The sequence below is a fragment of the Scyliorhinus canicula genome, chromosome 5 (genome assembly GCF_902713615.1).
Source record: "Scyliorhinus canicula chromosome 5, sScyCan1.1, whole genome shotgun sequence".
Lineage (NCBI taxonomy): Eukaryota > Metazoa > Chordata > Chondrichthyes > Carcharhiniformes > Scyliorhinidae > Scyliorhinus > Scyliorhinus canicula.
In genome coordinates, this window is record NC_052150.1 from 95035305 (window position 1) to 95046915 (window position 11611).

The 11611-nt window shown below is 41.4% G+C and overlaps 1 protein-coding gene across 2 annotated transcripts in view; it reads right to left on the minus strand.

The window, feature by feature from the left end:
- Positions 1-6448: 6448 nt before the first annotated feature.
- The window catches only part of gpnmb (glycoprotein (transmembrane) nmb), a 73409-nt gene continuing 68246 nt past the window's right edge, over positions 6449-11611 (minus strand). For both annotated transcript variants that reach the window (XM_038797411.1, XM_038797410.1), the window contains 2 exons: positions 8944-9034; positions 6449-7276 (listed from right to left, as the gene is read on the minus strand). In XM_038797411.1, coding sequence (XP_038653339.1) covers positions 7111-7276; positions 8944-9034 — 257 coding nt within the window. In that variant the 3' untranslated portion in view covers positions 6449-7110. The remainder of the gene's footprint in view (positions 7277-8943; positions 9035-11611) is intronic.

Genomic DNA, 11611 nt, shown 5'->3' on the forward strand with positions numbered 1-11611 from the left:
CTGTATGCCACTGAAACCTTGCCATGATGTCAAAGACAATTAATTCACCTGATCTCATGCTAAGTACAGGTACCTGAGAAATGCCTTCCCGTCCCTGCTTGAAATGAGCCATAAACATTAAGTGCAGTGGTCACTAACTCTCACAGCCACAGAGGGAAAAATGTAGACAGATGAGATTATCACACTGCAGATTATCAGGTTGTATTATTAGGTCTATAGGTTAGCAGTTAGTATTTGACAGAGTTGTACCATGGCCTCTTCGTTGAAGTTCAATCTTATATATACCTTTTCACTAAGGCCCTCTAATAACCGGTGCTGCCTGTATATTCCATGAGGATGTGTTGCATGTGCTTGCCGTCTGATTTTTAAAAATTCGTTCATGGGATGTGGGCGTCGTGGGATGTGCCAGCATTTATTGTCCATCACAAATTGCCCTTGAGGGGGCAGTTAAGAGTCAAGCACATTGCTGTGGGTCTCGAGCCACGTGGAAGCCAGACCAGGTAAGAATGGCAGATTTCCTTCCCTAAAAGGACACTAGTGAACCTGATGGGTTTTTACAATAATCGACAATGGTTTCATGGTTATCATTGGACTTTCAATTCCAGATTTTTATTGAATTCAAATTTCACCATCTGCAGTGGCGGGATTTGAATCTGGGTTCCCAGAGCAGTACTGGGTCTCTGGTTTATGAGTCCAGTGACAATACCACTATGCCACCATCTCCCAAGATTCTCTCTTGTTCCATCTCGTACTATTACTAATATTCCTTATCCATAACAGACAATGGCCTATCCGTAGAAAGTGTCATATCTGGTGCTGAGAAGCCAGGGTGGCGGAGATGGTAATGGTGGAAAGGGAGGCAAAGATCTGGTTGTTGTGGTGGGGTGGAATCTGCTGGTGATCTGATCCTGTCAAAAGCAGTCAGAAAACTGCCCAGATATTTGCAGGTGGAATGGCAAAAGTATTTCTCAACACAAAAAAGTTACCCCCAGGTGCAGTGAAACTTTCCTGATGCAGAGGGGGACTTGCAATTAAACTGAAGTGTGGAGCCTGAGCCATAGGGAGGGGTGGAGGGGCAGGCTGAGAGTTGGCTATGATGTGGATAACCAATCGGAGCTTGGTATCTCTGAATTTACTGACAGGCAGACAATACAGAATAACATCCGGTTCTGATTGGTGGATTCCCCGTTTAGAGTAGGAAAACAGCAAGAGGGGTGAACAGCGAGAGGGTGCTATGGCCAAGCCAGATAGCCAGCAGCAGCTAGCCAGGAGCACATGCCCAGCCCAGCCACCCGAGCGAGAGGTGTGAGGGCCAGGCAATTGCCGGCAACGTATTTTTCAGGGAGCAGTGGGTGGGGTGACTCAACCGCATGCCAGGTTTGAGAGTGAGAGTGCTGGGTGGCAACTGGACCAGCGAGGGCGAGAGCGGAGGCCAAGCCAGATAGCCATCAGCAGTAGCTGCCAGTGAGTCACCACTGGCACCTGACGTCATTGAGGGGAGCAGCTGCAGGGGCAGCTCGACCCCAGCCAGGGCTGAAGAGGGCAAAGAAGTTTGTTCTTTCTGAAAATTCACATTTGTTGAAATCAAGGTAGATCAGTCAATAGGAAGAGACACTATGAATCTGGCAGCCATAGGAAGAGAAAGTTGAAGGCAAGGCAAGAGGACAAAGTTTGATACTTAAAAAGGTTTGAAGTATTAAACAGTGCCCAGACTACACATTCATCCTCAACAGCAACATTCACCAAAAGTTTTGATGACTTGTCGGATGACTTCGACTTACCGAATTCCAGAGACAATACATCGACTGAAAAACTTTGACAAGAAGTGTACTCTGAAATGGGAATGGAACTATAAGATACTGCTCAAGCTGCTGAAGTGAGGGAAGAAACCTATCCTGAAGGCATTGCTTCATGGTCAAAACCTGTCCACCGAGTAGGATTGATTTTTCTTAGTAAATAGACCAGAGAACATCATGGAAAATTTGAGAAAAGAGGGTAGGTGGATTGGCCACGCTAAATTGCCCCTTAATTGGAAAAAAATAATTGGGTACTCGAAATTTATGTTATTTTTAAATCCCACACTTCTGAGTGCTTGGAGACAACTGTTTTGGATATCATTGTACAAATTTATGTTTGGACATCAAAAATTGTCATGGGCAGAGCTTCGATGATGCCACAAATATAGCAGGAAAACATTCAAGACTACAAACAAGACTGAACAATGCAAGCCCCTGTGCATTATACACCCCATGTTCCAGTCACTCCTTGAATTTAATCTGAAATGCAGCAGCTGAACAGTGTGAGGCAGCCGTACATTTTTTTGACTTGTTCAAAACTTGTCTGCCTTCCTTTCAATTTCCATGCATCGTTGGAATATGCTGCAATCACACTTGTACCAGTCACATGGAAAATATTTAACACTCAAAAGAATGTGACCCCAGGTGGCCCGCTCATGATGTTTTGGTTTTGACTTCGAGACTGAACTTTGTTAATAACAAGGAATGCTTATCAGTCATAACTATGTGTGAAAGTTGAAGCAAAATCCTTAACAGAGAAGTTTGAAAAGTACAATATTTCTGTTTTCACTGTTTTGTGGAATCATTTACTCCAAAGAATTATGCTGTCAGCAAATTGATGCAAATGTTGAACAACTATATTGAATGCTAAGCACACTATTAGAGGACCTGATAGGCACAAGCAGTGAGAAGTGGGGGGCTATGTGGGAAAATGTACGGACAGCTACTGGACAGAGCCCAAACACCACTGGACGGGACCAGACAAAAATGGGAGGACGAACTGGGGACAGAGGTAGGATGGGGACTCTGGAGAGAAGCACCGAGCAGGGTGAGCTCCACCTCCTCCTGCGCAAGGCTAAGCCTAATGCAGCTCAAAGTGGTGCACAGAACGCACCTGACCAGAACCCGAATGAGCAGGTTCTTCCCGGCGGTGGAGGACAAATGTGAACGGTGCCAGAGGGGCCCGGCCAACCAGACCCACATGTTTTGGGCTTGCCCCAAGCTTGCTGGGTTCCGGACAGCCTTCTCCGAGGCAATGTCCAAGGTTGTGAGGGTGAAGCCATGCCCAATAGTGGCAATCGGAGCAGCCAGAGCTACACATGGGGAAGGGGGCCAATGCCCTTGCTTTCGCTTCCCTAATCGCATACTGGAGAATCCTGCTCGGCTGGCGATCGGCAGCACCACCCACAGCTGCAGACTGGCTCGCTGACCTCTCGGAATTTCTCCACCTGGAGAAGATTAACTACGTCATCTGAGGGTCAGAGGAAGGCTTCCTGGATGCTTGGGGACAGTTTGTCGGCCTGTTCCAAAACCCGTTTGAGGCCGGCAACGAGGAGTAAGCCAGGGGGGAAAAAAAGATGAAGAACCAAAGAACTGCACAACCGGGGGGGGGGGGGGGGAGAAAAATGGGGAAACCACAAGAGAAGAGGAAGGGGGGGATATCATAGACCGATCCAGAGGGCAGCAAAATGTACATACACAGTTAGTCAAATGAAGGACAAAACAAACCTCTCTAAAATAAAGCAAATTAGTGCAGGCAAGAAAAATGTAAAGTATATAAGTAACAACTGTTTATAAATATGCAAAAAGCCAATAAAAAGAATTAAAAAAAAAAACTTTATTGAATGCTTCACAATTGCTAGCTTCAGTTAGAAGCGTTATCATGGAAGTTCAAAATGATTAAACCTCAGTGGAATCAGAGGCATTAACATTAAAAATGATTACAGATCCCTCTGATGATAAGAAGCGTTCAAGACACATGACCTTTTTTTTTATGAAACTAGAGACAATGAAATCACTTTAGAAAGGAAAGAGAAGATCATTGTTGAGGCTGTCAATGTTATTTGTGACATAGCAATGGTGCAATTGAAGAGTAGAAATTAATCTCTGAAGAAAACTGGAATTATTTTGCATGCCTTTTGACAAAAGCGAAGAGCTACTGCAGTAAGAGATTAAATGAATTCTACTGGGAGGATACATACACAAATCCTTTTGAAACAACTCGTTCATTTAATTGATAATGAGGAGCTCTGTGCTTCGAGATCACCAACTGAATTGTACAGCCTTGTACAAGATGGTTTGCAGGCAAATTTTCCAAATTTGGAAACCATTCAGAAAATATTTTTAACAATACCTGTCACAAATGCTTCTGGTGAACGTTCTTTCTTTGTATTGAAAAGAGTGAAAAATTATCTTCGAAGTACAATGAGTCAGGAACATTTGACAAGTTCAGCAATACTGACGATTGAAAATACATCCCGACAAGATTTTACCTACGATGATGTTATTGATGATTTTGTGAAGAGAAAATGCAGAAGAAAAGCTATCTAAATTGCCATGGATTGCAAACAACTGATAAAGCAAGAAAATCTAAAAGAATCTGTCCCTCTACCATGTTCTCCAGTCTAAATTTTGTTCTTCAAAAAAGAACATACGGTGGTCTGATACGATGGCTGATAATCGCATGCAGTTATAACTGGTGAGTAACCACTATCCCCCATCACTGTTAATACTGGCCTTCAGAATGTCTCTTCTCTTCTGGAAAAGGAACAGAATTCTGCTAGACAGTTGCCAGAAGAGCCACTGATATTAGGCTTGTACTGGATACCACTTCTTTGGCGTATTTGATCCTGCACTGGACCTTTTCTGCCTCATTCTGTCCTGCACTGGTCTGTGCTGTGCTGTAGTCATATCATTTCCTGATTTTTCAATCCTGTTGCTTACCAGCCAGTTCATGTTTGCTCACCTCGAGACAGATCACAATATTGACCACCTCTATCATCATGCTGTCAACTTCTCTTTCTTCTCTAAAGTGATTTAATTGTCTCTAGTTTCATTTAAAAAAAAAAGGTCCTGTGCCTTGAACGCTTCTTGTCATCAGAGGGGCCTGTAATCTTTTTTAAGGCTTGGATTTTAATTAATCAATTACAGGCTCAGTCTCATAAGTTAAAGAGCACTAAAGCAGTTAAGCAGTGATTTTGTTTTTTGTAGTTTGCATTGTGAATTTCAATTAATCAATTACAGGCTTGTTCTCAGAAGATAAAAAGCAGTTAAGCAGTGATTTTGAGTTTATGTGGCTTGCATTGTGAGCAGGGGTGGGCGGGGTAAGCAGGGCATTGATATCATTGGAGGTGGACTTGACACCATTCTGGGTGGGCCGCCACAGCACTAGAGGGTGGGGCATGACATGGGGTCCCCGCAAAGAGGGAAAACGCGGTGTCCTCAAAAATGTCAATCTGTCTCTGCTCTTCAGGCACAGAAACCCCTTATTTCCATCTGATCCAAAAGTTCATGCTGACAATTGTTTCAATTGCCTGAAAATACTTGATTTAAATTTCCCTTGATAATTGGCAGGTGTAAAAGCAGGAACACCATCAGCTCTCAGTACAATATATCCAAATGAGGACATTAAGCAATATCTGTGGATTTTGGGAAAGACAATAAAGCACCACAATAAAGGCCATTTGGGAGGAACAAAGTTGGATTTAACCAACTTCATTGTGTGATGAATGTAGGAATTTCAGATATCTGGTATTATATCTAATTGATGCAGTAAGGGTTAAAAGCCTGGGTTATTGTGTGTATGACTGCTGCAATAGGGTTTTTTTTTTTTTAAATCCTGGCTTGCAAGCCAGCAAGGCATTTTGGGAGCCAGAAGTGCAATTAAGGCAACATAATAGCTTGGGCTAATGGATTTTGGTTTGGATTAAGAAGGTTCCCTGGAGAGTAGTTAGTTGGAGACATTGTGTTTCAGCTTGGTAAGATGATGTAACTAATGAGAGGAGCTAGAGTACCTAGCATTTTGCAGGAAAGCAGGCAGAGCAGTTGGAAGATTGAAGACAAACTATGAGGACAGTTTCTGAAGATTTCAGTTTGAGATCCTGCATTGTTCTGACAGGGTCAGGTCTCTTTCTTTAAAGCAGACTCAAAATATCTCTTTCTCAAAGTGGAGTATCCAGACATCTCTGTACAGCAAGTATGCTTGAGTGCTAACTGTATTTAAAAGTGGATTGGGATCTGAGATGGTTTTGTTGTTTGAGTAGAAGTAAAGATAGCAATTAAGGGCTACTGTGTCATTGTACTGATTTGCATTAAGGGATAATTGTAAGCTATTTTCTTGTGTAATGTTAAATATATTTTCATACTATGTTAGTAATAAAGTTTGTTTCAATATACCATATCCCTACTTTGTGTGAAATCACTGCTGGAACGAGGTATCCTTTCCTCACAGTCTTATAAAATTAAAATAATATATTTCTGTCCGATACCCGAGCCACTGTTGAGGTTAGGTCAGCAATCATGACAGGCTCAGACAGGAGGGTAAAGTCACTGAATAATGAATGTTGTAGAGCACCCTGCTAATTTTTGCACAAGTCAATTCTACCACATTCCTCCCAACATTCCTCAAACCAGGCATATAAAAAAAATACAGCTAAGATTTTTAAAAATATTTTATTATTACAAGCAAAACTGTAGTATATTTGCTATTATCTGTTTCAACACCTTTGAACACCAGTCTAAGAGGTGGAGGTGAAAATGTTAGTTTGCTGACCATCTCAATGAGAAGGTGGCCTATATCCAAGCAAGTATGCAGAAGCCTACTCATTAGTACTTCTAGGAGGATTTCTTTGAATATCCCTTTTGGATAAATTCTGAACACCAGCATTGCAGTTAGTGTCAATGGAAATCCAGTCATTAAAATTCAGGTCTTATAAGTAAATGCGTGGAACAGGCATTTTACCACCACTACGATATCTGGGATGAAAACAAATGTCACTTATGTAGCACAATAGAATGAACATTTTTACTATTCCACAGAACTGCATCAAAAAAATTCACTTCTGACATTTACAATTGCAGAATTGATATACTATTTATAAACACATGCAGATGTATGACCTCGCGAAGTGTGAGGGAGGGCTGGATTTCAAATATTTTATATCGTAATCCACTTGTAAAGAGAGCCTAAGCAGTTAATATAATATTTCTATGCTCAAATTTGCTGAAGCAATACAGGTGCCCAAGCACAAAACTGAAGCAGATGTCTGGAGCAAGTGTTCCTGGAGTACAGCACTGCTTTAATGAGTAGCTCTAATTAAATGACTGCAGGTTTCTTCAGTAGGGGGCTCTTCTCATCATTCCCAAAGAGGAGTATAGTCTTCAGGTTACTGAAGTACACACTGGCACTATCATTATTCACCACCAGTTGTTTACTTCTGTCACTCACTCGTCTAACAATCGGTGTGTATTCTTTGTAACGCCTGTAAAATAAGTTTCACATCCTTAATGAATCAAATTGTATATCGCTCCCACTTAAACTGCCTTCTCATCCCTCCTAAAAAAGAAATAATTTCCAATGTAATTTATGGATTTTTAAAAAACCTAAGCATGAATTGTATCCTGTAATGTGGAAGATGAGGATATCTCAAATCCCTTTATTTCTGTTCATTATCAAAAGTAACATGCTTAGAAACTGGTTTTAAAAATAATCCTGTACAACCTTTTAAAAAAGAAAGCTTTCAATATTTGGATAGTTATATACATTTTACTAGTTTTCATGCCCCATATTGCTCCTGAGGTACATTTTAGAATTAGGCAATAGATTTTCTGACCCTACGCCACAATACCAGGAAGTGTATCACATATTAAGCACAATTTCTACCTTATTTCTCTAAGTTTTTACATGAGAATATTAAAACATCAAGTGTTGGAAATGAGGGTTACTGGAGGGGCTATATTTATTAAGGGCAGCCTGCATGCTACCTTTATAATGACTCTTTAAGCTCATGAGAAGTTTCCTTCCCGTACCAGCCTCCCTGAACAGGCGCCGGACTGTGGCGACTAGGGGCTTTTGTGAAAATAAGCGATTTTCATTTCACAAGGTCCATATTGTGGTTGATATTTGACTTCAGTGGTTGGGTAGTAATCTGTCTGGTCTAGATGCCTGCCATTGCAGAATCTGCCCAAATTGAGCTCAATAGAATCAAAATTGAATATCACTGTTAACAAAGTAGGAGCCATGCCTCATCACTGAGATACTAGAAAGGAGATCCAGCAAAAGCCAATCAAAAAGGAAACCTTTCACCACCTTCAGTTTACAATGCAAAAGGGGGTAACTTTTCCTGAAGACAATTGATCGTCTACAGGATTGATTACTTTTAGCTTGAAGAGTGTGCCTATTTGGACCTCGTACCATCTCTCATCTGGGACCAGTATTCAAAGCGTGTTCAGAGCAGAATTCTTGGGAAAGCCCAGGATCCTCTTGCCCAGGCACAGCCACTTGATATGGGAGAAGCAGGTGGAAGATTTGGCCATGACCAGATCATACCCCTCCCTCACTGGAATTTCATCCACTGACTGGAAAAAAAAGGCAAATTCCAAGTGTAATACGGTTTTGGCCCATTTATCAATCCCTCATCTGGAAATTCACCTCAGTTTCATTTTGGACCTGATCTGAATTTTAGTGCAATGTTTATTTAGTCTGAATAAGATTCATCTGGGGAATTGAAGAACGAGGTAAAAACGTGATCTGTTTTTCTAATTTCTGTAATATATTTTGTCTGTAAATTGATTGACTTTAACTCTTCAGAAATTTCTAGTATTCCTTTTATCTTTGTGCCTCTTTTCCTTTCCTGTTGATTGTATATGCTCTTGATCTTGATAATAAATAAGATGGCCTTATTTATTACAAGAGCATTTTAGTTAAAGCGATAAATGATTTGTTAACATTAAGTATGGGCAAACAATATACAAGAGAACAGATGAAAAAGCTATCAATCATGTACAAGCAGCCTCTCTCGATTTCCTCCAGCCAGTCTGAGGGGTTAGCTGACTTTAATATTCACTTATATACTAGTGAGACTCCTAGTGGTCAGTCAGTGAATTACAACACAACCATGCTATCACTACAATGATAATCAAAACTTACCTATAAAAGAAAAAAGCCACACCGATCATAAGAACCACCAGGCAAGCACCAAAGATTAAGACACTTTGCAGTCCTGTAGCACTGCGAGAACCTGTTCATGAATTGAAAACTAAGTCACCAGAGAATATCTACTTTTAGAGAACACAGCATTAGTCTCAGATATTAATGATCATAATATTATAGGCAATGTTGCAAAACAGTATATAACAAACAGAATGCTGTGATAATTAGTCAGAACAATGAGCACAAGTATTTGGGTTTATGCAATGTAAGTGTCAGGCCATATTTGGAGTGATTAAATATTGGAAAGACTAGAGCCCTGGTTTTCATTCCTGTTCCAAATCCATTCCTTAACTTCAACAACTCCATCCTATCGCTGACAACTCTGAGGTTCAGCCAGTCTGTTCACAACATTGGTCCTGAGATAAGCTTCCATCCTCGTATTCGTACCATCTCTAAGACTGCCTATTTCCACTTCCGTAATATCATGCAACTTCACACTGCCACAGCTTATTTGCTGCTGAAATCTATTCATGCTTTCATTGCCTCTTGACTATTACAACACACTCCTGGCTGGTCTCCCACAGTCTATGCTCCTTAAACTTGAACCTATCCAAAACTCTGCTGCCCGTGTCGCAACTCATTCCCTTTTAATCCCAGTGCTCACTGTTTACACTGGCTCACAGTCAAGCAATGTCTTGATTTAAAAATTCTTCATTCTTGTTTCCAAATCCCTCCATAGTGTTGCCCTATCTCTGTAATCTGCTCCAACTCCACAGCCATCCAAGATATCTGTGCTGCTCTAATTCTGGCATCCTGTGCATTGCCAATCATAATTGCTCTTCCATCAGTGGCCATGCCTTCTGTTGCCTCAGACAGTTCTGGAATTTCCTCCCTACATTTAGTCACCTCGCCACCTCCCGTTCCCCTTTTAAGACACTTCTTAAAAGTCTTTTTGACAAACATTTGGTCCTAACTTACGTGGCTCAGTGCCATACTTTGTTTGATAATGCTCTTCTGAAGCACCAAGTTAAAGGGACTATTCCTTTTTTGATATGATGTCAGGGATTTTGGGTTAGAGCCGTACCCGTTGGTAGCCATCTTTGGTGATTTTGGTGATTTTGCCGGTGTTGCAGAAGGGGACGAAGGCAGGTGTCCTAACCTTCGCCTCGCTAATACCCAATGGCGTGTTCTGCTTGGGTGCCACCTAAGGCCTCCACTGTATTGGGGAACAATGGCATTTTTGCACCTTGAGAAGATCAGATATACCATGAGGGGATTGGTGGAAGGATTCTCCTTGAGGTGGCAGCTCTTCATCTCCTTTTTCAGGCAACCGATTACAATCAGCTGTTGGGGAGGAGTTTGCATGTTTACTTTTATTAAGGTTTTGATTTTTTTATGTAGGGATGAAGGGAGAGGGGGCATGTACCTCTGGTTTAATACGGGGTTGGGATTTGCTGTATTGTTTTTGTAAAAATGAAAATCTTGAATAAAAAAAAATATATATTTTTTTTAAATAATTTTTATTGAGATTTTCAAAAAATATCAAAAACAGAAAATAAAACAAGAAAACAGCATTGACAACAACAACAAAAAACACAATAACCCCAAAAACCAAACCCCCCCCCCCCCCCCAGTAACTACAAAAAGAAGAAATATATAAGCACCCGGCATATTCAATAAACATATATACACATTCTTTCTATTTCTCCCCTCCCCAAAACAACCCCCCACCCCCCCCCCCCCCCCCCCCCCGGGTTGCTGCTGTTGCCGGCCTATTTTCCTTCCGTTCTGCCAGGAAGTCAATGAAAGGCTGCCACCGCCTGAAGAACCCCTGTACTGATCTCCTCAGGGCAAATTTCACCCTCTCCAATTTGATCAACCCCGCTATATCATTGATCCAGGCCTCCACGCTTGGGGGCCTCACATCCTTCCACTGAAGCAGAATCCTCCGCCGGGCTACTAGGGACGCAAAGGCCAGAACACCGGCCTCTTTCGCCTCCTGCACTCCCGGCTCCACTGCAACCCCAAAAGTTGCGAGTCCCCAGCCTGGATTGGCCCTGGATCCTACCACCCTCGACACCGTGCTTGCTACCCCCTTCCAAAATTCTCCCATAAAAATATTTTTTATTAAGTTAAAGCACCGTATAAATATACATTGTTATTGTATTGTGCTCAATTCTAGTGGACATTGTACCCTATCAATATATTTTGCGTGTCAAGAAGAGCATTAAGATTGAAATGAGGAAAACCTAAAGATAACAAGGAGAATCTAGAGTTGATTTCATTAAGATGTATAAAATGGCACAATTAGTAATCCAGAACATCACATCACATTAGACTAGGAACAATCTAAGCACATAAATTTAAATGTGATAAAAAATAGATTTAAAACAAATATAAAAATTGGCTTCTTGATTCAAACCCTGGGATTTTTCTCTGTGCAATAAATGTAACAAATCGGTAAGCACATTTGGAAGCAATGGCTGTGAATCACAGTGGACGGTAAACCAGACTTTGTTTTGCGGACCAGAATCCAATTATGCTGGGATTCCACCGATTTGCTGGAGCGTTTTAAATTCCAGTGGATATGGAGGTTGGAGGATTTTCAATCTCCCCCCTACCTGTCAAAGATTCTGCCCATGCGTTTCCTGGGAATCTGCCCATT